This window comes from Nicotiana attenuata, unplaced genomic scaffold (assembly GCF_001879085.1).
Source record: "Nicotiana attenuata strain UT unplaced genomic scaffold, NIATTr2, whole genome shotgun sequence".
Taxonomy (NCBI): domain Eukaryota; kingdom Viridiplantae; phylum Streptophyta; class Magnoliopsida; order Solanales; family Solanaceae; genus Nicotiana; species Nicotiana attenuata.
In genome coordinates this window covers 134,954-162,380 of record NW_017672299.1, presented here as the reverse complement: position 1 = coordinate 162,380, position 27,427 = coordinate 134,954, and the positions used below count along the sequence as shown (strand labels likewise).

Below are 27,427 nucleotides of genomic sequence, written 5' to 3'. Positions count from 1 at the left end.
GTCATTCAGGTTCCTGTGGTTGAAATTCAGTCAGAAATACAAACAATTCTTGGCCAGTTAAAAGCAGCCAGTTAGAACAAAGCACGGTAGTAGAAATGCCACCTTCAGCAATAATGTCCCAAACTAAGCACCACATTTTCAAACTGATAAAATTTTCTTCGATTGAAACAGGGGCAAGAAATTTAGTTTGTTCCGGAGGAACCCCCCGTAAGGAAAGAATGTACCGGACAGGTTCAACCGTAAATTTTCAGGACCCTCCTGGATAATGGGATTTAGCTTGAAATTTTCAGGGCCCTCCCGGATAATGGGATTTAATTTTAAAAGGTTCTCAGGACTCTCCTAGATAATGGGACTTAGTCGAATTCCAATACCTTCATAGATAACAAGATTTAGCATATGCTCTACCTCTAGGAAATATAAATTAGCTTTGAAATTTTCACTCTTAGAACAAGATTTAATTTTCAAGGCCCTCGTGAATAATGAGATTTAGCTTTTAAATTCTTATAGCTCTTTGATAACATGATTCGGTTAACAATCACAGATGTGCCCAAATACCAAAGTGGGGCAGAGAAGTTTCTCTAGTTGTTTGTTTTGTTGTAATCAGGCCCCACCTGGAGGACATGGGAATACAGTTCAAGTTTTGGCAAACAGGTGCCCACCTGGAGAACAAGGGAATACAATTCAATGTTTTGGCAATTGGGCGCCCACCTCGAGAACAAGGGAATACAATTCAAGTGTTGGTAATCAAGCGCCCACCTGGAGAACAAGGGAATACAGTTCAAGTTTTGGCGATCAGGCGCCCACCTGGAGAACAAGGGAATACAGTTCAAGTTTTGGGAATCAGGCGTCCACCTGGAGAACAAGGGAATACAATTCAAGTTTTGGTAATCAGGCGCCCACCTGGAGAACAAGGGAATACAATCAAGTTTTTGGCAATCAGGAGCCCACCTGGAGAACAAGAGAATACATTTCAAGTTTTTGGTAATCAGGCGCCCACTTGGAGAACAAGGGAATACAATTCAAGTTTTGGTAATCAGGCGCCCACCTAGAGAACAAGGGAATACAATTCAAGTGTTGGTAATCAGACGCCCATCTGGAGAACAAGGGAATATAGTTCAGGTTCTGGCAATCAGGCGCCCACCTGGAGAACAAGGGAATACAGTTTAAGTTTCAGCAATCAGGCACCCACCTGGAAAACAAGGGAACTCATTTCAGAATTCAATTCGAGTTAGCAACAACAGAAATTCATCTCGAGAGTGCAGGTCAACAGTTCAAGATGCACAATAGAACTGTAGAAGCGGCAAGACCAAGTTTGAAGATGGTAGATATGATTTTTGTAATTCATAGATCATAGTTTAGCCTAGCTCTTTTTTATTTTGTCTCGGTGTAATAAGGAGTTCAGCAAGTAATAGCAGCAACAACAACAGTAGATTCACAGCTTCGCGGTAGTCGTAGCTACCAAAACATTCCGAACTACACTGACCTGATTCCTTTATAGCCAAGGATATGTAGGCAATCTCGGAAGCAAGGTTCGGTCAGATCTTTTCAAAAAATTCTTCTCACAAAGTATTCAAACGGGCAAAAATCGCTCGTATCCGCTCACTTTATCTTTGCCCAAAAACTCTTCGTGTTTTCGAGCAAAGAGGGGCAGCTGTGAGCACGTGATTTTTGCCCTATGTGAAATACTCTTATAAATTAAAGAAATAAGTTTTTCCGAATTGTTTGCAATTTTATACGATTTTTGTAGAAATTTGTGTTAATTGTTTGCATTTTTGTGCATATTTATTTTTATTAAAAATCATGAAAAATACGAAAAATGCCATACATTGCATTTAGATCTTTGTTTTTATATTTTAGGATTAATTATTTAATTAATTATTTTATTAAAAATTAAAATCAAAAAATGGCTCATGTTTACATTTTACCTTTTAATTTTTATATTAGTGAGTTTTCTTTTTTATTTAGGATCAAGTAATCTTTATAATTAGTATAATTTTACAATTTAGATAATTTAGGAATTTAATTTTAGGATTTCATTAATTAAAGAAAAGAAAAAGAAAAAAAGAAAAGAAAAACGAAATTGAAAAGGGTTAGTTTAATTGGGCTGGGAATTTAAATTAACCCAATTCCCCCTAGCCCAAATACCAAATTAACCGCCCTAGCCCAGACCCCTGACCCTGACCCATTCCCTCTGACCTGCCCCGTTCCCCTTTTAATGTATAAGCCTCATATAACATTTCCCCCAAAGAAACCCTAAACCTTAAGACAAAAAAAAATGGCGCTGCCTATCACAGCCCCATCTCCGCCGCGCCCCAGCCACGCCCAAGCGACCGGAAAATTCCCCCCAAACCAATTACGTGGTCTATCCTCTCATCCCCTTCCACGTGGCCTGGCAAATAACGGATTTGTACCATCCGAATCTTGATTCATCTCTCTCACGCGCTCCACCCTTCTTGGACGTTTGATGATTAATGGGAGTCGTGGGATTAGGAGTGAAACTCTTAATCCTAGCCTTTCATTTCTTAGAAATCGGCCTATATAGGGTTGGATTTCAGATTTTTTTGAAGGGGTTTTTTGGGGATTTTCAGAGATTTATCAGAGGGGATTTTCGGGTAAAAAAGATCTTAGAACAAAGGTTGAAGGAGATTTTTTTTAGGATTTTGATTTTTCTTCTCTGAAAGCTGCTTTTAAATATTCGAAAAAAAAAACACAAATATTTAGAGTTTTCACTCTGACTTTGGGTTCCAAAAACATGGAAATTAACTGAGGTCTATTGAATGTCCGTGAGGTTCAAGTTCGTCGATTTCAAATTCGTTTCGACTGCTGTCCTGCTGATTTGCTGCTGAACCTCGCTAGGATTTTAGAGTCAAAAGGTGTATTTGCTGATTCTATAATTATTATAAAGGAAGTTTGCAATTTCAGGTTTGATCTCTTCTCCTATGTACAATAATAGCTTCCAGTCCAGTATTCAAATGACACCGTACGAAGCATTGTATGGTAGAAGATTTCGTTCTCCTATCGGATGTTTTGAAGCTGGTGAGACTAACTTATTGGGACCCGACCTAGTACAAGAAGCAATGGACAAGGTCCAGTTGATCAGACAGAGATTGCTTACAGCTCAAAGTAGACAAAAGTCTTATGCTGATAAGAGAAAAAGAGATTTAGTGTTCACAACTGGGGACAAAGTGTTCCTACGAGTCTCCCCTATGAAAGGTATGATGCGGTTTGGGAAAAAAGGTAAGTTGAGCCAGGTTTATAGGACTGTATGAGATACTAGACCGAGTGGGAGCGGTGGCTTATCGTTTGGAACTTCCTCCTGAGTTTTCCTTTATTCATCCAGTGTTGCATGTCTCAATTCTAAGAAAATGTATATCAGACTCATCTCAGGTGATTGAAGCACCGACTATACCGCTCGATGAGAAGTTGTCCTACGAGGAGGAGGCGATGGCTATTGTTGATAGGCAAGTAAGGAAGCTACGGTCAAAAGAAATTGAGTTCGTAAAAGTCTTATCGCGAAATTATACACTTGAAGAAGCTACTTGGGAAGTAGAAAAAGATATGCAAGCGAAGTACCCCCATTTGTTTCAGTCTACAGGTACGTACTTGAGTTAAAATCGGGGACCAAATTTCATAAAGTGGGGAGGATGTAATACCCTATATTTTATAAAGGTGAATTGGTCATTACCAAAATAGTAGTAATAATGATAATAAACTAACTATAAAAAAAATTAGAATTGAAAACAAAGGGCCGAAGCCCATTAACATATCTGCCAAAGTTTTAAGGGTTTAGAAAGCAAAGCTTTCTGCTAGAAACGTGAAAGCTTAGAACGGAAAAGAAAAAAATGAAACAAAAACGAGCAGAAGAAGAAAGAATAAAAAGAGAAAAGAAGGAGGAAAAAGTTGGTGCACTACGTTGGAACCATAGCTATAACTGTTGAGGAATCTTAAGCACTAATTGTGTTTTCGGGTATTACTTAAACTTCTTCTTCTGGTAGATTTTAATTTCGATTCTTATGATTTGGAAGATTCTACTGAGTAATAGAAATTACACTAGTTCATTCACACAATTGAGTATTTTCTTCCTAAAGAATCAATAGAACTTTATGAAATTGGATTAATAAATTATATGAATAGGTTGGAGTTGATACATTGGTAATTAATCATATGTGGGTAAAAATAATTCGGCGAATTAAGAGTCAAATACGGAACCTCGAGGGTTGGGTATTCTAAATTAGCTATGAATATATTGTGTAATTATAGATTGAATTGGAGGAAGTTGTACGAATTGCTCGAGGTGAAGCATTTGAAATTTCGGCACGAGTACTGTGAGTAGTAATCTTACCGCAATTTGTATTTCATAACTTGCATGATTTACACATGATTTTTAATATGAATATGTTACCGATTATTTTGAGTTGCATGTGGGACAAGTCTTTTACTTGATATGATACCGAAATAGTTATTTGACATGATTACCGTTGTTTTAAATATTCTTGTTGTCACTAGATATGTTTTACCGTTACTTGAATTTACTGTTATCGAAATGAAATTTCATGATTTGATAAGAATCGAAATTCCTTATATTGTTTTAAAATATTTTCATATGAGTATATACGGATACAGAGACAAGTATAAATGGGAGTAGACTTGGAAGGATCCCGTAACTAACGGCGAGTTCGTTATACCTGGTGCACCTTGTATTTACCGACTACAAAGTACTGTTATAGCCCTCGCTTGTGGGAAGGTAGAACTAGCGTACCGTTACCGATTTTCCTCGAGTAGGGACTAGCGTTAAATTTGACTTCTTGCGAAGAAGTCCACAGTTATACCAATTACATGATCCGTTCATTGAAACCTCCCAAAATGTGAATATTGATATTATATAGTGGTTACCGAGGTGATTACCGAATTGTTAAGTGCATTATACTACAAGAAAACATGATGAGACTGAAAAATATCTATTATTTCTGAAAGGACATTCTTATGTTATTTTCTGTTTGATATACTAACATGTTTTCTGACTTGTCCCCGATAAAAATGGTTGTGGTTAAATGTTATTACTCACTGAGCTAGCGACTCATTCCTCGCTATTTTTTTTTATAGAGACAACAGTTGACGCATGCAAGGGTTTTGTTAATTAGAATGCACAGGTGTCGCGCCCCTTTTTTTCCTTCGCGGAATCGGGTTCGTGACATTTGATTGGGACAACTCTTTCCTTTCGGGAAAGGAGTTTTGCAAATTTTGAAGAGTCGCCACCTAACGATTTTAAGGTGCATTAGGGCACCTATATGGTTCAACTACAACTACGTTTGATAACCAGAGATAGGGTAAGGGCTTGAAATTATCCCAAAGGGAAGGTGTTAGGCACCCCTCAGGATCCACTAGTGTGGTTTCCGGCCAGATAGTTCTTTGTGAATTTGTGCAATTAACAAGTAAACAAACAAGGCTAAAATAAGAGGGGATTTAAGTTCACATACACAAGTATTTGAAAATGATTAAATAAAGCAAAGTTTTGAGAAAGAGTTATAACTAAGCATGCTGATGAATGTAAAGGGGTCCTAGGTTTATTTGTAATATGGATCACATCAATGCAATACCCGGTAATCACTCCTCAAAGAAGGGCTACACGTGGTATTAGCGCACCGGTCATCATATCCATATCTACCCTTCCCACCCCGTAAAGGTATTTAAAGCGCGGATTGGTCTCGCACTCTATTGCGTGCTATTACCCGTCCCATTCCTATCAGTCCCGGAGGAATTTTAGGACTACTATTCCTATAAGAGGGAGGATTTAAGCTGACTCTTAGGTTTAAAGGTAAAAAGGCTAAGGCGACATACAAAAACACGTAGGACTACATTCAAAGGGGAAACATGTAAGCAATTAGAAGGCTCATACAATCCTCCGCAGATAATACACATAAATAGCACGACTCAAACACAGTTAAAGTCTGAATTTTAAAAATCCTAAGGTAGGGGATCTGAGTCAGAACCATATTCATTATATAGCTCAGATAAGAAGTCCGAATCAGGCTTGCCTGCTGGTTGTAGCAGTTGCTAATTAAATAAAGGTAGATTCAATTTTATCATTATTATTAGCTAAGGCTTGCCTATGCGTAATAGTGATGTCCTAGGAGCATGATATCTATTGTTGATTAGGAATGTAGTAAAACAGTAAACAGTTCTAAACGATCGATTTTGATCCTATAGGAATGCTTTCTAAACCGTATTGATAAAAGGAGTAGGTTGTTTAAACTGATTCAGCACAGTACGAGTCAAACTGATTTTTTAACTAAATTGGTTTTAGGTCCTATAGGCATGGTATCTAATTGAACATGAAGTAGAGTAGGCAGGATTTATTTGATCACAGCGAAATTCCTATAGGCATGATTTCTATAAATATCTTATAGGCATGACATCTAATTTTGAAGCTAATTTTAACCTTGTAGGAATGATGTCTGATTATAGCCATTAGATCATATAGGCATGATGTCTACGTGTGGAAGCAAAACATGCAGCACTTATTAAACAAATCCTATAGGCATGATGTCTAAGTGTGGAAGCAAAACATGCAGAATTTATTAAACAGATCCTATAGGCAGGATATCTAAGTGTGGAAGTAAAACATGTAGAATTTATTAAACAGATCCTAGAATTTATTAAACAGATCCTATAGGCAGGATATCTAAGTGTGGAAGTAAAACATGCAGAACTTATTAAACAGATCCTATAGGCAGGGTATCTACCCTTAAAACATGCATAATTACCCCATCCCTTTTTACTAGCCAACCCAATATTTGTTACAAATTATTACAGACCAAATGCCTAAATTACAAAAGAAGTACAGAAGTAAGAAAATACAACCAAAAGAAGCCTGATCTTGATTTCCTATCCGAGTTATATAATTAATCACTTCAGATGCCCATGGTGTTGAAAGCCTTTCTCATACCTGGGTGTGTCAAAGTTCCCTAAGGGTCTCAAAAAGGACCCCGGGCAGTGCTTACACCCAGGTTTGCATAACCAGACAGGAGTGAGTGCAGTGTGGAAGGGCCAACCCTTATGTGTCCAAGTTCAGAGGGAGCTCAAGGGTCCCAAGGCAAGGCTCACACAAGAGGGGTAGAACCTAGGTTCTAAGAATATAGTGGAAGTGCAGGACAGAGATTGATTAAAACTGAGTTGGAATAGTAAGTATTAAAGGGTGATTTGAAAACAGTAGTAGTAGAGCTCAAAATACCCAGAATCAGTAGTTACACAAAGGGTCGAGGGGTTTTGGGAATACATTGTATGAAGCATATGACCCCAGAAAGGGGCAGGTTTGGTCATGCACAGCAATAGATGATGTTGGTCTGCCTACAAACCAACCAAAGGAACACAAATACATAGAGGGGGTATGGGGATTGGGATTCATAAGTCAGCAAATCACATAACAAGCGACTGACAGAGTACATACATAGGGAAACATTAATCTAAAAGGGGAAGGGAACATATTTCACATGCTAGTAATGTAAATAGACTGCAAAAACATGAGCAGAAGTGAGCATGAATGAGAAACTGAAGCAACTTAAAGAAACATATTATTGTTGAGACTTAAAGAATAAACTAGGACATACCAGTAGAGAAGCAAAGTGCAGAAAGGTAAAGCAAACAAGAGTCTACAGTCTAGCCTTGACTTTCAGCCGGCTACACCAAGCAACATCACAAGTAGTAGTAGAGAAAGAGAGAGTTTTTAAGTGTAAGTGTGTGTTTTGAACTCAAGTTGTTCGTGTGTTTTGAAAGAAGAGGGGGTGGGTATTTACAGCTTTTGAAAACGAGTGATAAGTAAGGTAATAAGTAAAGTCTTAACACAAACATGGAAACAATCACAAGTCAGAATCAATTAACATAAGTGATTCCCTTTAATTAAGGAATCACTGTTTAACGAGTAGTAGCAGGTTTAATTAAGGAAAGAAATCAGTTTGGGGGCAGATTAATTATTGCCATATAAGGGGCAGTAAAAGCATGAAGTAAACAATCAAGTCTAAGTACAAAATAGGCTTATTTATGAAAAGAATTCAGCAAGGTAAAATATCACAGTAAAGGGAAAGGAATCAATTAATTTTAAACAAGCGAGTGAAATTAGGGTTCATAAAAGAAAAAACTTTTGCAATCAGTCACCAGATCAAGATCAATCAAGGAAGAAACTTCAGTATATAAATAGAGAGAACAGAAGCATCAGACATGCGAGGCCAAACACATTGGCAAAAGAGATAACACAAACATACAATAGTGGCAGAAAATAAGCTAGGATTCAGTAGTAAGGAAAATATTCAAGGCACAGTAGTCAAGTAGGTCAAGTAGTCACATAGAATCAACCGTGAAGAAGAACATAGTATCAGTTAAGAGAAATCAGAAACAAGTAAAGGTCTCATAGTAGTAATAAGTGAGAAAACTTCTAAGAAATTTAGGGCTTCAGCAGTAGTCGAGTTTAAGAGATGGTAAGAACTCAAAATCAAACAAGGAAAAAGAGAGTCAGAAACAAAGAACAAATACACATTTAAACAGACAGTTTCAGAACTCGGATAAGACTAAAAGGAACTAGGTTTTTTTTAACATGCTGAATCAAATAGAAGGAAAGCATAAACAAGTTGTTTGAACATAGCAAAATCACAAACAACATTAAAATTCGAGAAGAGATCTTAAAAAAAACTTAAAAGAAAACCCTAATCGTTGAAAAGTGAAGAGTCATTTTGAAAGAAAAGTCAAAGAACCTTCAAGAAACACTTGAAAAATTCATAGTAAGCACAAATCTAAGATACATCTGAATGAAATCGAAAGGTCTTAGAGATTAGGGTTTCGGAGAACCCAGAAAAGTGAGAAAGACTTCGAAAGTTAGCGATCTAACCAGAAAAAGTCAAGGATCGGCCTTGAAAGGCCAAGAATGGCCAGAGAAAGGCCATGGATGGCCGGAGAAAGGCCATGAACAATAGTCGAGCAAGGAATGGACCAGATTCCTTCGAGGACTGGCCATGAAACCACAGAAACAAACACCCAGGAGCCATAAGAGGCTGATACATGTCCCAAATGACCACGAGTGGCCATGGATTGGGTAGGTATTAGGGTGGGATTAGAGGGCGGCGGCTTGTGTTCAGGTGAGGTTTCAGAGAAATTGAGAGAAAAGGCAGATTCAAGGGCGGCGTTTGGTGAAGAATGAGGTAGGGTAAGGGGTCGTTTAAGGTTAAAAATGGAAAGGGCGAATAGTGGCTGTTGATCTAAATGATCAACGGCCAGGATTGAAATGGTTAGGTAGGGGATCCGGGTTGGGTTTGAATGGGAATTGGGCCGGGAAAATTGGGTTCAATTTGGGATCAGATTTAGGCTAAAATTGAAATGTAAGTGGGCTATTATTTAAATTGCCAATTTTCCCTTTTAAAATTATAAAAAATAGTAAATTGATTTTTGGAAATAAATTGAAAGCACTAAAATGATTTATGATATATAACTGATACTTTAAAAATATAGGACTTGATTTTATGAATATAGACGCAATTAAATCTTAAAAGAGGCTAATATTGCAATTATGCACTTTAGCTTTGAAAAATACTAAATAAATTTGTAAAAATATGCAAAAATTACCTTAGCTATATTTTAGCATAAAGATGAAAATCCAATAGATGATTTACCAAAAATAATAATTTTGGAAATGATTATTGGGTTTTTATGGATAAAAAGGGAAATAAATTGATTTAAAAAACTTTTAAAATAATGGAAAAAATAATAAAACACTTGAATATTCATACATATGCATATATATATATATATATATATATATATATATATATATATATATATATATATATATTTTGAAGTTATTTTGCATATTAAAAATATAAGGGAAAAATTGGGTGTCAACAGCTGCCCCTCTTTACCCAGGAAGGATGAAAGAGTTTTCGGTTAAAGATATGATGGCCAATTTTGACCGAGTGAAATGGTTTGAAGAGGTTTAGGCCGCACCCTGGCTTCTGAGCTGCCTATATATATCCCTGGTTTTATAGGAATCAGGCCATATGTAGTTCAGGATCCGTCGGCGGAGTATGCCGACGGGTACTTTCCAAAAACGGATGCAATATCTCGGGCTGGGTGAGTGGACGGCTTACGGGAATGGTTAGGTTTGATGTGGCAACGGGCACTGGAGCGGAATCGCTCCTGTCGGGATGGCTGTAGCTTGTCGGTTTCACCTGCAAATAAACAATATAAGCATAGATTGTACATAAATGATGCAAATTCCCGTTGGACCATGAATGCTGTCTTTGAACGATTAGGATGACGTCCTTAGACCATGATGTCTTGGGCCATGAAGCGTATAATAAAGGATTCGCAGGCCATGAAATGATGTTCTTGGGCCATGAGGATGGTGCCTCCAAACCATGACGCCTTTGAATGATGATATGCAAAAGATTGAAAGAGATCCTCGGGCCACGACATGGTGTTCTCGGGCTATGAAGATGGTGCCTCCGAACGATGACGCCTTTGGATGAGTTGGCGATCTTTCAGCCATGCAATGTGGCGATCTTTCAACCGTGCAATATGGCGATCTTTCAGCCGTGCAATGTGGCGATCTTTCAGCCATGCAATGTGGCGATCTTTCAGCCGTGCAATGTGGCGATCTTTCAGCCGTGCAATGTGGATGGAGACAACGTTTAGTCTCGGAAGGCAGAATGGTAGCCTTATGCAAATCGGATGGCAGAATGGTAGCCTTATGCAATGCAGATACAGTTCGAGGTAGAGCTTAACCTCGGAAGGCAGAATAGTAGCCTTATGCAAGTTGGAAGGCAGAATGGTAGCCTTATGCAGGTTGGAAGGCAGAATGGTAGCCTTATGCAATGCAGATGCAGATAGAGGTAGAGGTTAACCTCGGAAGGCAGAATAGTAGCCTTATGCAAGTTGGAAGGCAGAATAGTAGCCTTATGCAATGCAAATGCAGATAGAGGTAGAGCTTAACCTCGGAAGGTAGAATGGTAGCCTTATGCAAGTTGGAAGGCATAATGGTAGCCCTATGCAGGTTGGAAGGCAGAATGGTAGCCTTATGCAATGCAAATGCAGATAGAGGTAGAGCTTAACCTCAGAAGGCAGAATGGTAGCCTTATGCAAGAAATAAAATAGCAGATGACAGTAGAGTTTCTTAGCTGATAGGAGATTGCGGCGTGGTGATTACTGGGAACGTTGTGACATACGGAACATTACGGGTGCGTGCTGATAACAAATGTTGATAAGTGCAATGGTTCAGAGAATTGTATTCTTGAACAATGTTTGTTCTATGGGCATACAGTGTGTTTAACGATTTCGTAGTCCTAGTGCCTGCATCCAAAGAAAAATCGTGAGTTTTGTAAAGGGGAAGGTTAGTTCGTATCCCCGGTGGCTTTGCTTGACTCGTTCGACTTTGATCTGGCGATACCGTCTGTATCATTGGGCTACCGTTGCTAAACAAAGCAGTTTCAATAATAGACATGCACGATTTTATAAAAGTATGACATAAATGTATAATTAAAAAATAGTTTTTTATATGAACCGACGACTGTGACGTGGTTCGAGGCATTGCAACCTCTCCTGCTATGGAATTTTGAGGGTCCTCCTCAAAATTCTGCCCCACTTTGATCAACCCTCTGCCTATTGCTCATGCGGCGATCGGCTGAAATTACTTCGAAATTTTGAGGGTCCTCCTCAAAATTCTACCCCAGTTTCCAATTTCGGGGGGAAATGAAAATTTAATTGAATTGTGACCGAACCCATAGGGCTGCCTACGTATCCCCTCTTAAACGGGAATCAGGTCAGGCGTAGTTCAATTTACATCATATAGGGAAAACATAAAGATTACACATAGTAACGCTTGACTGCATCTGAATTGATCGGCTTTGGCCAGACTTCTCCGTCCATTTATGCAAGTATGAGGGCTCCTCCTGTCAAAACCCGATGAACCATGTATGGGCCCTGCCAGTTGGGAGAGAACTTCCCTTTGGCTTCATCTTGATGCGGAAAATTTTTCTTCAACACCAGCTGTCCCGGTGTGAACTGTCTTGGCTTGACTCTTTTGTTGAAGGCTCTAGACATTCTGTTCTGATAGAGTTGACCGTGGCAAACTGCATTCATTCTCTTTCCGTCTATAAGATCTAGTTGCCCATAACGACTCTTCACCCACTCTGCGTCGTTGAGCTCAGCTTCCTGTATGATCCTTAGGGAAGGAATTTCTACTTCAGCGGGAATGACGACTTCTGTACCATAAACCAGCATATAGGGGGTTGCCCCGGTCAATGTGCGGACTGTGGTGTGATACCCCAATAGAGCAAATGATAACTTCTCGTTCCACTGTTTATGCTTTTCTATCATTTTCCTCAATATCTTCTTGATATTCTTGTTGGCGGCTTCTACGGCTCCATTCATTTGAGGCCTGTAGGCTGTGGAATTCTTGTGTCTGATCTTGAAGGTTTCACACATGGATTTCATCAAGTCACTATTGAGATTGGAGCCATTATCAGTAATGATTGACTCTGGAATACCGAATCGACAAACAATGTGGTCGCGGACGAAGTCTGCCACGACTTTCTTAGTTACTGCCTTGTAAGATGCTGCTTCGACCCACTTGGTGAAATAGTCGATCGCTACTAGGATAAACCTGTGTCCGTTGGAAGCAGCAGGCTCAATTGGTCCAATGACGTCCATTCCCCAAGCGGCGAACGGCCATGGTGAGCTTGTTGTGTTGAGCTCGCTTGGAAGTACCTTTATCATGTCTTGAGATGGCATTTCCGGTCATATTGGATGCAGTCTGTTTCCATAGTTATCCAAAAGTAACCAGCCCGGAGTATCTTCTTTGCTAAGACAAAACCGTTCATATGTGGACCACAGGTCCCAACATGAATTTCTTTTAGCAGCTTGGATGCTTCCTTTGCGTCGACACATCTTAATAGTCCCAAATCAGGAGTCCTCCTATACAGGATTCCTCCGCTGTGAAAGAAGTTGTTAGACAATCTCCGAAGTGTGCGTTTCTGAGTATGATTGGAAAGCTCCGGGTACTCTTCTTTTGCCAGATATTCCTTGATATCATGAAACCAAGGCTTTCCGTCTGCTTCCTCTTCAACATGGGCATAGTAAGCTGGCTGATTATGAATTTTCACCGGAATGGGATCATTGATATTCTTGTCAGGATGCTGTATCATAGATGATAGGGTAGCCAATGCATCGGCGAACTCATTCTGGATTCTGGGAACATGTCGAAATTCCGTCTTCGTGAACCTCTTTCTCAATCCCTGTACATGATGCAGATACGGGAGTATCTTGGAGTTCTTGGTTGCCCATTCTTCTCATACCTAATGTATAAGTAAATTTGAATCTCCAATCACTAGCTGCTCTTGCACGTTCATGTAAATGGCCATTTTGAGCCCTAAGATGCAGGCTTCATATTCGGCCATATTGTTGGTGCAGGGGAACCTGAGTTTGGCAGACACTGGATAATGCTAACCGGTTTCTAATACCAAGACCGCTCCTATGCCAACTCCTTTGAAGTTTGCTGCTCCATGGAAGAACATTCTCCAACCGTCATAGGATTCTGCAATGTCTTCTCCTATGAATGATACCTCTTCATCAGGAAAATACGTTTTCAAGGGTTCATATTCTCCATCCGTGGGGTTTTCGGCAAGGTGGTCTACTAGTGCTTGTCCCTTGACCGCCTTCTGAGTTACGTAAACAATGTCAAACTCACTCAACAGGATTTGCCACTTGGCTAGCTTGCCAGTGGGCATGGGCTTCTGAAAGATGTACTTCAAAGGATCCATCTTTGATATGAGGTACGTAGTATAGGCACAGAAATAATGTCTCAGCTTCTGAGCTACTCAAGTCAAAGCACAATAGGTGCGTTCCAAGAGAGAATACCGGGCCTCGTACGGGGTGAACTTCTTGCTGAGATAGTAAATGGCTTGTTCCTTCCTCCCCGTTTCATCATGCTGCCCCAAAACGAAGCTGAAAACTCCATCTAACACTGCAAGGTAGAGCAATAAGGGTCTATCTGGCTCGGGCGGAACTAAGACTGGTGGTGTTGAAAAATACTCCTTGATTCTGTCGAAGGCCTTTTGGCAGTCATCGGTCCATTTGGTAGCGGTGTCCTTCTTTAACATTTTAAGGATCGGCTCACAGTTAACTATAGACTGAGCTATGAATCGGCTGATGTAGTTCAGCCTTCCCAAGAAACTCATCACATCTTTCTTATTCTTCGGTGGTGGTAATTCTTGAATGGCTTTGACCTTTGATGGGTCCAGTTCTATTCCTCGGTGGATCACAATAAACCCAAGCAACTTCCCAGCAGGAACCCCAAATGCACACTTTGCGGGATTTAGTTTCAGGTTGTACCTCCGCAGTCTATTGAAAAACTTCCTCAGATCTTCTATGTGGTCAGTGGCCTTCTTGGATTTGATGATAACATCATCCACATATACCCCTATCTCATTGTGTATCATATCATGGAAAATCGTTGTCATGGCCCTCATGTAGGTGGCCCCTGCATTCTTCAGGCCGAATGGCATCATCTTGTAACAATACACTCCCCACGGCGTAATGAAAGCTGTTTTCTCAGTGTCTTCCTCATCCATCCAGATCTGATGATAACTGGCGAAGCAATCCACAAATGATTGTAGCTTATGCTTGGCGCAATTGTCGATCAGGATATGTATATTCGACAAAGGGAAGTCGTCTTTTGGACTGGCTCGGTTGAGATCCCGGTAGCCGACACAGACTCTGACCTTCCCATCCTTCTTTGGTACTGGCACAATGTTGGCTAACCATGTCGGATACTCAACCACCCAGAGAACCTTAGCTTTGATCTGCTTGGTGACTTCTTCCTTGATTTTCAGACTCATATCAGGTTTAAACTTTCTGAGCTTTTGCTTTACCAGTGGACACATTGGATCGGTTGGCAGTTTGTGAGCCACAATAGACGTACTCAGACCGGTTATGTCATCATACGACCAGGCGAATATGTCCTCATACTCCTTTAGAAACTCTGTGTACTCTTTCTTCTCTGATGGCGATAGGTGAATGCTGATTCGTGTTTCCTTGACATTTTCTGCATCTCCCAGGTTAACAATTTTGGTCTCGTCCAGGTTGGACTTAGGTCTGTTCTCAAAGTTCTCAACTTCTTTGACAATCTCCTCAGGTATGTCATCTTCTTCTGAATCAATGTCCGTTTGTTGTGTTGTCTCATTGCATGTCACAGTCATTGGTTCATCAAGATAAGTAACAGTAATTCTGTATTGGTAAAGTAAGGAGGAAAACGATAGAAATAAATATTAATTCATTGGAAAAATCAAACATGCTTTGATAAATTGAATAATTGTTTTGAACATTGAGGATCTTATTGTGAAAATTGAAAAATGCGAAAAGAAAATCATTTAATAAATAAAACAATGAATAGTGCTTGTTTTAGCCTTGCTACCCCGAGGCTCGTCGGGCCCTGGTGGTCCTGATGGTCCAATTGTTGAGGTATGCCCCTCTACTCATAACTTGAATGGAAGGACCTTCCTCCCCCTCCTCCTCGAGAATAACACAACAATCCATATCATTGTCCTCTAAAAACAAATTTTTCACTGCTGTGGGTGCTTCTTCTTCGTCTGTCCCATAGACGACGTCAGCCTGTTGGAAAGTCTGCTCCAAGTGCAGTATCGGTTGCTCTAACGGGTAGTAAGGACCGCGCCATGGTGGCGACCAATTATTGAACTCTTCCCAGGTGTACTCGTATCCCAGACCGAAGGTGGTGCCGTGTTTCTTGAGTTTTATAGGTTTAGAGATCCCTTGGAGGTTCTTGCCGATTCCTTTGCCAGGTTCGTACCCACTCTATTTCAATATACTCTCGATCTTGTTATCCCACCATTTGTCTTTGTCGACAGCATTGACCCGCTCAATGTGGTGGTAGGTCTCTCCGCCTTGCTTTCTTCTTCTTCCGATTCTCGGAATGGTCTGACGACTGTATATAGGGTTGCTACCGTCGCCGTGAATGATCATTTCCTGGTGATCCCATTCGAATTTTACTGCCTGATGCAGTGTTGAAGCTACAGCCCCAACAACATTAATCTAGGGTCGTCCTAGCAGCAAGTTGTAGGATGCTGGCACATCTATCACTTGAAAATCGACCTCGAACCAGGTTGGTCCCATCTGCAGACACAGGCTAATCTACCGATGGTGGACCTCTGAGACCCATCAAAAGCTTTCACATTGATTGCTCCTTCTTTTATCTCATACAGCTCTTTTCCCAACTTCTTGAGTGTTATCAACGGACATATATTAAGGCTGGAACCCCCATCGATCAGGATCCTAGTGATGAAGTAGTCTTCGCATTGCACGGTGATGTGTAGGGCTTTGTTGTGACCCAACCCTTTAGGTGGCAGCTCGTCCTCGTAGAAGGCAATTTTGTGGCTTTCTAATACTTGTCCCACCATATTAGCCATTTCCCCGCCGGTGATGTTACTTGGCACGTATGCTTCACTCAGCACCTTCAACAGAGCGTTTTTGTGTGTCTTGGAATTCTGCAGCAATGAGAGGATGGAAATCTGTGCTGGTGTTTTGTTTATCTGGTCGATGACTGAATACTCCTTGGCCTGTATTTTCCTCCAAAGGTTGTCTGGACCCATCTCAATGATGGGTGGTCGATTGGAGGCTTGCTTGCTTGACTCAGCTAGGTGTTCAGGGGTATAGACTCTCCCAGTTCTTGTCATACCCTGTGCTGCAACAGTCTCTTCAAACCTGACCTTGCCCTTCCTCCTAGCCTCGGCTGTATAATCCCAGGGTATAGCTTTTGTATGGAATGACGGCATGGTGGACATCGCCGCTGGGATCGGTGCGGCCACCTTTACTTCGAATGGGACATGTTCTTTGGGTGGCAAAACTGCAACCTCAAATGGTGTTGGTGCCTTTGCTGATGGCGCTGCTTCAAACTCAAGAGGGATAGACACATCTACCTCAGTGACCTCAGACGGTTGGATCTGGACTATGATGGGTTTGAGAGTAACTGCTGGTTTCTTCGGATCATCGCCTTTTGCGATCAACCCGATGGATCCCTCGGGATCCCAATCATCATCTACTTCAATCATGTGTATACCCCTACCCTTATGGTCTGGTAGAGGGTTGTTGCGGATGTTCGGAGCGACTTCCATTGCTACGATGACTTTGTTATCAATCAAAGACTGTATCTTGTCTTTTAAAGAGTGGCATTCATCGTTGGTGTGTCCCTTCATGTCGGAGTGGTATGCACAAGACTTGTTTGGGTTAACCCACTGAGAAGGATTCTCAGGGGTTGTAGCAAGGACGGGGGTGACATAACCGGCGACTTTGAGTCTCTCATATAGCTGGTCAATGGGTTCGACGATGGCTGTGTATTATTTTGGAGGCCTCCGACCAAAACTAGGTCGGGGCCTAGAGAAGTTTTGGCGTGCGGGGGGGTGATTGGTAATGAGATGGTTGGGCATTGTAAGTTTGGTAGACATGAGCGGGTTGGGAGTATCTGGGTGAGGTAGGCTGATATGTAGGAGGTGGAGATGACTGATAAGTTGGTGGTGGAGCTTGGTAGGAGGGTGCTTGGTAATTTGGGGCTGGCTGATATGTGAGTGGAGGTATTGGGTAGGTTTGGTATTTGAGAGGAGACTTGGTCCTTTGTGCAACCATCATGGCCCCTACATCCATTTTCTTAGACACACCATCAGACTGCAAGGCCTTATTTGTAGCTTGCAAGGCCTCGAAGTTTGTAACCATACCGCTCTTAGTGCCTTCTTCAATTCGTTCCCCCAGTTTGATAATGTCAGAAAATTTATGATTCTCAATCACCATCAACCGTTCATAGTACTACGGGTCTTGGGCCCGGACAAAGAACTTGTTCATTTGTTCTTCTTCTAAGGCAGGTTTGACCTTAGCAGCTTCGGACCTCCAGCGAGTAGCATACTCGAGAAATGTCTCTGTGGGTTTCTTCTTTAGATTCTGGATATAGAACACGTCTTGCGCGTTCTCTGTGTTAAACCTGAACCTGTCCATAAAATTAGATGCTATACCTACCCAGCTCGACCACTTCTTAGAATCTTGGCTGATGTACCAAGATAACGCATCTCCTTTCAGACTCCTCATGAACAGCTTCACGCGGATCCTTTCATCTTTTCGTACCCCGACCAGCTTGTCGCAGTATGTTCTCAGATGAAGCCTTGGATCACATGTACCATCAAACATCTCGAACTTAGGAGGTTTGTACCCCTCCGGTAGTTCGACATCTGGTTGTATGCAGAGGTCTTCATAGTTCAACCCTTCGATTCCTTTACTTCCTTCGACGCCCTGAATTCGGCTGGTTAGTTTCTTAAGTTCTTCAGCCAAGTTTCTGATGAGTAGATCCTTTTCATCAGACTCAGGTGTGCAATATATAGGTTGGGTGGAGAGTGGCATGGTCTCCACGTAGATGGGATTGTTGTGGTGGCCTGGTGTGTGGGTGTGGAAATGGTCATTTGCGGAGTTTTGCGATTCGGGGATGAGTAGTGGAATGTTGTTTGGAGTGTGGCAAGTGTTGCATTGGTTCTTTGTTGGAGCAGTGGGATGATTTGGTTGCTTTTGAGGAGGTGTGGGATTTTGAACGTTGGGGAAGTTGGTGTCTGGGGTGCTGAGGGAGAATGATAGGTTGGCCAGATTTCGAACCTGATCGAGCTCTTCCTGAAACTTCAACAATTTCTGCTCAAGTTGTGACACATTTTCATTGGGAACCCGAATACCAAATACCATGGCCATCAGTTGCCTCTGCTGTTGTGTTCTCTTTTCCGATGTTCAAATCTTCCATTTTGCCTTTGTTCTTGTTCTTAACAAGACTAAGAGGAGGAGTGGGTGGAGGGCCCCTGGATCTCGTAGAATAAGATGATGTTGCCAGAGTGCACGAACTAACCTTTGGGGAGGGGAATAACAAAACAAAAATAAAACAAAAAGGTAACCAAGTTAGTGAGGATCATAAAAAGTATTGCAATATTTAAACACATAGTGCAAGAATGTAAAGCGTGTCTTAATTTGGGAACCTTGTTGTGCCCGAGGTAGGCCTAGCGACAAGTTAATTTGGAGAACTTGGAATGATAAATGTCTCATTTCATTGATAAAGATAAGACGAATCTTAAATCGACATTAAATAAACAAGAAATAAAGTTACTAATGGCCACTGGCCTTGTTACATTTTAAGCAAAGAAGATAAATTCCTATCTACTTGGTCCCAGAAGGACCTTCCCCAGATTTGGCATCCTTGGCTCCTTCGAACAGCTTCCCCAACTCGCGAAGTCCTAGCAATAGGTATGCTCTGGCTAAATATCCGCCTTCAGCCCCTTTAGCCTCTTGGCAATCTTCAACCTTTTGAGAAACTTTCTTTCCAGTTCCACTATGCCTCGCTCCAAGTATCCCAGCCTTTTGTTGGCATTGATAGCCATGTCTTTCTATTCCTCGATCAGCTTCTGGTTGGGCTCTTGTATTTCACGATGTTCACTTTCGCACTCGCGGATCCTTTTTGCGCAACTGGTTGTACTTGACTTGCGCCTCAACCTTTTCATCTATAATCCTGTGGCCTCGAACAAACCCTGGCTGGCCTAAACCATCGTGATTGTCCTCCAACCAACCTGAATAAAAAGGAGTACAATTGGCGTGGTATCTGTCTGGCTCTATGGTATCTTTCCCCATTACGATCTTGCTATGCCATATGTGTTGGGCTTTGCACTTGTAGGGACTATCATTGCCTTGGAAGTCGGCTCGAAAGTGGCTCATCTTGTCGACCCTGGGTATGACTTGCTTCCTACCAGCTTGCCTCATAACTCACAGAGGGACGTAAGGGTAGGTTCCCCTCAGACCAATTAGTATCTAGAAATGTGCGTCTCTGGATCGGACGATGAACTCCTCCGTCGGAAACCATTCGAACATCCACTGAACTTGTTCCTCGGTTAGATTATCAAATAGCTCAACCCATCCCTTAGCATCCTCAGGCTGAGCGAACATGTCGGGGATGTAATTCATTCGCTTTGGATGGTGGAAAGCGATGTGATCATCCCAGTCCCTACACTGAATTTCTTGTCGATATTGGCCCTTTTGGAGATGCTCTATGAGCCAAAGTTGAAGTAGCAGATTGTAGCCTTCGAAGTGTTTTGCTCCCCACTGACACTTCTCTAAGGCTCGGTATATGTCAGCAATAATCATAGGTACAATGCTGAATGCCTGCCCACCAATCCCCTCCATTAGGGTTTTGGTTACCATATCTAGCCTAGTATGAATTCTACCTTTCTTCATTGGAAATACAATCAGGCCCAAGAAGCAAAATATGAAGACGAAAACCCTACGATGGACGTGTCCCAAGAATGTGATGGCAAACTCGCCAGAGGAGGTGCGGTAAGATTTGCTGTGACCGTACCTCTTATACAAGTAGTCAAAAGGGATGTATGAATCCTTCAAGCATGTCAATTCCGGATTCTTCTTCAAACCCATCATTTTAAGGAAGCCCCTACCTTTGTGATTCTCAGGCATTAGCAAGCCCGGAGTTTCCCATACTAGACTGGCCAGTTCTGCTATCTCCTCCAGCAAAGGTGTTATTTTAATACCCCAAAGCGGAATACGGCCCTTTCACAATTCCAAAACAATGTAGCAGCTTCTATAATCATGTTATTAGGTTGGACCTCCAAAAGGGATGGTATATTTCCCAGATATTTTCTAACGAGATTTTGATCACTTGAGTGTAAATCTTTCCACCAGCTTAGCAGCCTTGGGTGGATGTTGGTGACCATGCCGAATCTGGGGACATCGTGCCTCATATTTCTGCAAGGCAAATAAGGTTAGACCCTTCCCCCACCGGACTCGACTATTTAATATCAATGATTAGTAGGAAGCATCTAGTTCTCCAAATAAATGCACAGAACGTGATGGCGTCTGTTTTGGGTTTAAGGAAACCCAGTGGACTTTGGACAAGGCTATCTTAAAGGATCATTATGTGGGCAACATAACTGATCTGGCTAGGTTTGACCATGATGCATGCACAATTTAAACAGAGTAAGGTTTTCTATGGAGTTTTAGACTGGTACCCTTGAGCGGACAACTCAAGGGGGAAGGCTCGGAACTGTCGACTGCACTGCTGACCGACTAGTTTTACCGCAAATATGCCTTTCTGAATTTAGGGGGTAATTATATAGGAAGAGTGCAACCACTCATTATAAGCGTTACTATGGTATTTGTTTTGGCACGAGTGGAGTATGATGTTGAGCATGATTATGCAATAATTAAAAGCATGTTGGCATGTATTTGCACATTAGGAAAGCGATAAATACAATAGTTTCATAATTTAAAGCAATAAAGAAAAGAAAACAAGGAAGATATATTAGTTTTTCTTCTAAAGAAGAAATTAAATGCTTAAAGGAATTAAATAGATAATTGCACACAGGGAGAGGTACAAATTCAGAAGAATAATATGAAATGGTAAAAGCCTAAAAAAATCCCCAGCAGAGTCGCCATGCTGTCGCGCCCCCTTTTTTCTTTCGCGGAATCGGGTTCGTGACATTTGGTTGGGACAACTCTTTCCTTTCGGGAAAGGGGTTTTGCAAATTTTGAAGAGTCGCCACTGATAACTAGAGATTTTGACGCATTTTATACTCCTTTTTGCTTATGCTTTGATCAAATATTCATACAAAATAGTCCCAAAAGGCTCACAAGTTGTGCTTGATTGCAGGTTTGATCAGCAAAGTGACATAATGTCAAAGATCGGTTCAAAAGGAGTGAAACTTGCACAAGTGCCAAGAATAAGGCAAGCTCAGGCAGAACAGGCCCAGTGCGGCCGCACACTACTTTGTGCAGTCCGCACTGAGAGATTCAGAGAGCTGGATTTCAAGCTTAAAGGCAGTGCGGCCGCACTAGGTTTTATGCGGTCCGCACTGGAAGGCACCGCGAACGCACTACCATTCTGTGCGGTCCGCAGTGCCAAGATTCATAGAGGGTGCATTTTCAAGTTTTAAGCCTTCGCGGTCCGCGGTCAACTTTGTGCGGACCGCATTAGAAGCCTCCGCGGCCGCGTCTCCATTCTGTGCGGTCCGCGGAGCCCAAGTTCAGAGAGGGAAATTTTAAAGGCCAAAGCCCAGTGCGGTCCGCACTAACCCCCCAAGGGCATTTTTGTTCAGATTTTTCAGCTTAGTATAAATAGATTCTTTTTCCATTTTTAGGGCATCAGATATTGTAATACGTAAGCTGCACTCGTGAGGCGACATTTCTTAGTCATTTTGGGCATTTTTACCTACTTTTCATCATTGAATCTTTGTATTTAGCTTAGCAATTAATTAATATGTGTTTATCTTCATCTATTTCTTGCTTTTCTTCTTTGAATATGAGTAGCTAGACGCCATAGCTAGGGTTGTGGCTCAACCCTAGTGTGGGTAATTGATGGTCTTGTAATTTAGGGCTAAATTGACTATGGGTGTTTGTTATTTGGGCCAATTTCATGGTTAATTTCTAAATTTAGTGATTGAAAACACTAGTTTGTGTTGAGTTGACTTGAGCTCCTCTTGAGAAAGAGAGCCTGTCTCCGAAATTGGTCCAACAATGAATTGGGGTGTATTCAAGAGATTGATAGCCCCAATTAAAGGGTTAAACCTCGAGAGAGTAATACCCGAATTGAACCCTAAGTTGCTTGTGCAAAATTGCATATCCAATTGGTCTTGAGAAAGCCAATTCGGGCAAAATTACTTGAACCACCGAGAGGTGTAGAGTGGGTAAATTCGTGCAACGGTTATAACATACTCCCCAAATATGTCAAATGTGCCTTAGATTCAAGTACCCGTCAATTGACCACCTAGGCGGTAGTCATTACCCTAGTGCCCTTTAAACTATTTGAACATCCCGTAGCAATTTAACTCGTAGCATAATTTACAATTTTGTAGTTTGTTAAAATCAGAATTATAAAGAAAAATCCCAAAAATGTTGAGAAGTGTAATTAAGAACACATACACAATTCTACACTAGATAGATACTCGATTCCAACTTCTAGCTCTCTGAGGATTCGACCCCGACCCAAAAATCGGGTAAAAGCTATTGCGACCCTCTCTTGCTACTTTTTAGTAGTGCGGAGTTGGCAGCGACAGCCACCTAACGATTTTAAGGTGCGTTAGGGCACCTATAGGGTTCAACTATAACTACGTTTGATAACAAGAGATAGGGTAAGGGCTTGAAATTATCCCAAGGGAAGGTGTTAGGCACCCCTCAGGATCCACTAGTGTGGTTCCCGGCCAGATAGTTCTTTGTGAATTTGTGCAATTAACAAGTAAACAAACAAGGCTCAAATAAGAGGGGATTTAAGTTCACATACACAAGTGTTTGAAAATGATTAAATAAAGCAAAGTTTTGAGAAAGAGTTATAACTAAGCATGCTGATGAATGTAAAGGGCTCCTAGGTTTATTTGTAATATGGATCACATCAATGCAATACCCGATAATCACTCCTCAAAGAGGGGCTACACGTGGTATTAGGCACCGGTCATCATATCCATATCTACCCTTCCCACCCCGTAAAGGTATTTAAAGCGCAGATTGGTCTCGCACTCTATTGCGTGCTATTACCTGCCCCATTCCTATCAGTCCCGGAGGAATTTTAGGACTACTATTCCTATAAGAGGGAGGATTTAGGCTGACTCTTAGGATTAAAGGTAAAAAGGCTAAGGCGACACACAAAAACACGTAGGACTACATTCAATGGGGAAACATGTAAGCAATTAGAAGGCTCATACAATCCTTCACAAATAATACACATAAATAGCACGACTCAAACACAGTTAAAGTCTGAATTTTAAAAATCCTAAGGTAGAGGATTTGAGTCAGAACCAGATTCATTATATAGCTCAGATAAGAAGTTCGAATCAGGCCTGCCTGCTGGTTGTAGCAGTTGCTAATTAAATAAAGGCGAATTCAGTTTTATCATTATTATTACCTAAGGCTTGCCTAGGCGTAATAGTGATGTCCTAGAAGCATGATATTTATTGCTGATTAGGAATGTAGTAAAATAGTAAACAGTTCTAAACGATCGATTTTAGATCCTATAGGCATGCTTTCTAAACCGTATTGATAAAAGGAGTAGGTTGTTTAAACTGATTCAGCACAGTACGAGTCAAACTGATTTTTTAACTAAATTGGTTTTAGGTCCTATAGGCATGGTATCTAATTGAACATGAAGTAGAGTAGGCAGGATTTATTTGATCACAGCGAAATTCCTATAGGCATGATTTCTATAAATATCTAATAGGCATGACATCTAATTTCGAAGCTGATTTTAACCTTGCGGGCATGATGTCTGATTATAGCGATTAGACCTATAGGCATGATGTCTACGTGTGGAAGCAAAACATGCAGCACTTATTAAACAAATCCTATAGGCATGATGTCTAAGTGTGGAAGCAAAACATGCAGAATTTATTAAACAGATCTTATAGGCAGGATATCTAAGTGTGGAAGTAAAACATTCTTCCTATAGACAGGATATCTAAGTGTGGAAGAAAAATATGCAGAACTTATTAAACAGATCCTATAGGCAGGGTATCTACCCTTAAAACATGCATAATTACCCCATCCCTTTTTACTAGCCAACCCCAATATTTGTTACAAATTATTACAGACCAAATACCTAAATTACAAAGAAGTACAGAAATAAGAAACTACAACCAAAAGAAGTCTGATCTTGACTTCCTATCTGAGTTATATAATTAATCACTTCAGATGCCCATGGTGTTGAAAGCCTTTCTCATACTTGGGTGTGTCAAAGTTCCCTAAGGGTCTCAAGGGACCCCGGGCAGTGCTTACACCCAGGTTTGCATAACCAGACAGGAATGAGTGCAGTGTGGAAGGGCCAGCCCTTATGTGTCCAAGTTCATAGGGAGCTCAAGGGTCCCAAGGCAAGGCTTACACTAGATGGGCAGAACCTAGGTTCTAAGAATATAGTGGAAGTGCAGGACAGAGATTGATTAAAACTAAGTTGGAAATAGTAAGTATTAAAGGGTGATTTGAAAACAGTAGTAGTAGAGCTCAAAATACCCAGAATCAATAGCTACACAAAGGGTCGAGGGGTTTTGGGAATACATTGTATGAAGCATATGACCCCAGAAAGGGGCAGGTTTGGTCATGCACAACAATAGATGATGCTGGCCTGCCTACAAACCAACCAAAGGAACACAAATACATAGAGGGGGTATGGGGTTTGGGATTCATAAGTCAGCAAATCACATAACAAGCCACTGACAGAGTACATACATAGGGAAACATTAATCTAAAAGGGGAAGGGAACATATTTCAGCATGCTAGTAATGTAAATAGACTGCAGAAACATGAACAGAAGTGAGCATGAATGAGAAACTGAAGCAACTCAAAGAAACATATTATTGTTGAGACTTAAAAGAATAAACTATGACATACCAATAGAGAAGCAAAGTGCATCAAGGTAAAGCAAACAAGAGTCCACAGTCTAGCCTTGGCTTTCAGCCGGCTAGACCAAGCAACAACACAAGTAGTAGTAGAGAAAGAGAGAGTTTTTTAAGTGTAAGTGTGCGTTTTGAACTCAAGTTGTTCGTGTGTTTTGAAAGAAGAGGGGGTGGGTATTTATAGCTTTTGAAAACGAGTGATAAGTAAGGTAATAAGTAAAGTCTTAACACAAACATGGAAACAATCACAAGTCAGAATCAATTAACACAAGTGATTCCCTTTAATTAAGGAATCACTGTTTAACGGGTAGTAGCAGGTTTAATTAAGGAAAGAAATCAGTTTGGGGGCAGATTGATTATTCCCATATAAAGGGCAGTAAAAGCATGAAGTAAACAATCAAGTCTAAGTACAACATAGGCTTATTTTGGAAAAGGATTCAGCAAGGTAAAATATCACAGTAAATGGAAAGGAATCAATTAATTTTAAACAGGCGAGTAAAATTAGGGTTCATAAAAGAAAAAGCTTTTGCAATCAGTCACCAGATCAAGATCAATCGAGGAAGAAACTTCAGTATATAAATAGAGTGAACAGAAGCATCAGACATGCGAGACCAAACACATTGGCAAAAGAGATAACACAAACATACAGTAGTGGCAGAAAATAAGCTAGGATTCAGTAGTAAGGAAAATATTCGAGGCACAGTAGTCAAGTAGGTCAAGTAGTCACATAGAATCAACAGTGAAGAAGAACATAGTATCAGATAAGAGAAATCAGAAACAAGTAAAGGTCTCACAGTAGTAATAAGTGAGAAAACTTCTAAGAAATTTAGGGCTTCAACAGTAGTCGAGTTTAAGAGATGGTAAGAACTCAAAATCAAACAAGTCAAACAAGGAAAAAGAGAGTCAGAAACAAAGAACAAGTACACATTTAAACAGACAGTTTCAGAATTCGGATAAGACTAAAAGGAACTAGTTTTTTTTAACATGCTGAATCAAATAGAAGGAAAGCATAAACAAGTTGTTTGAACATAGCAAAATCACAAACAACATTAAAATCCGAGAAGAGATCTTAAAAAAAACTTAAAGGAAAACCCTAATCGTTGAAAAGTGATAGTCATTTTGAAAGAAAAGTTAAAGAACCTTCGAGAAACACTTGAAAAGTTCATAGTAAGCACAAATCTAAATAGATCTGAAAGAAATTGAAAGGTCTTAGAGATTTGGGTTTCGAAAAACCCAGAAAAGTGAGAAAGACTTTGAAAGTTAACGATCTAACCAGAAAAAGTCAAGGATCGGCCTTGAAAGGCCAAGAATGGACAGAGAAAGGTCATGGATGGCCGGAGAAAGGCCATGAACAATAGTCGAGCAAGGACTGGATCAGATTCCTTCGAGGACTGGCCATGAAACCACAGAAACAAACACCCAGGAGCCATATAAGGCTGATACACGTCCCGAATGACCACGAGGGGCCATGGATTGGGTAGGTATTAGGGTGGATTAGGGTGGTATTAGAGGGCGGTGGCTAGGGTTCAGGTGAGGTTTCAGAGAGAATTGAGAGAAAAAGGGGATTCAAGGGCGGCATTTGGTGAAGAATGAGGTAGGGTAAGGGGTCGTTTAAAGTTAAAAATGGAAAGGGCGAATAGTGGCCGTTGATCTAAATGATCAACGGCTAGGATTGAAATGGTTAGGTAGGGGATACGGGTTGGGTTTGAATGGGAATTGGGCCGGGAAAATTGTTTCAATTTGGGATCAGATTTAGGCTAAAATCGAAATATAATTGGGCTATTATTTAAATAGTCAATTTTCCCTTTTAAAATTATAAAAAATAGTAAATTAATTTCTGAAAATAAATTGAAAGCACTAAAATGATTTATGATATATAATTGATACTTTTAAAATATAGAACTTGATTTTATGAATATAGACGCAATTAAATCTTAAAAGAGGCTAATATTGTAATTATGCACTTTAGCTTTGAAAAATAA

At 40.7% G+C, this 27,427-nt stretch overlaps 1 protein-coding gene across 1 annotated transcript; it reads left to right on the top strand.

The window, feature by feature from the left end:
- The first annotated feature begins 3,077 nt into the window (after positions 1–3,077).
- LOC109212644 lies at positions 3,078–4,039 on the top strand. The gene is made up of 3 exons (XM_019376310.1): positions 3,078–3,237; positions 3,341–3,595; positions 3,996–4,039. The coding sequence occupies exons 1-3, from the start codon at positions 3,078–3,080 to the stop codon at positions 4,037–4,039; spliced, it is 459 nt and encodes a 152-aa protein (XP_019231855.1).
- The last annotated feature ends 23,388 nt before the right edge of the window (positions 4,040–27,427 follow it).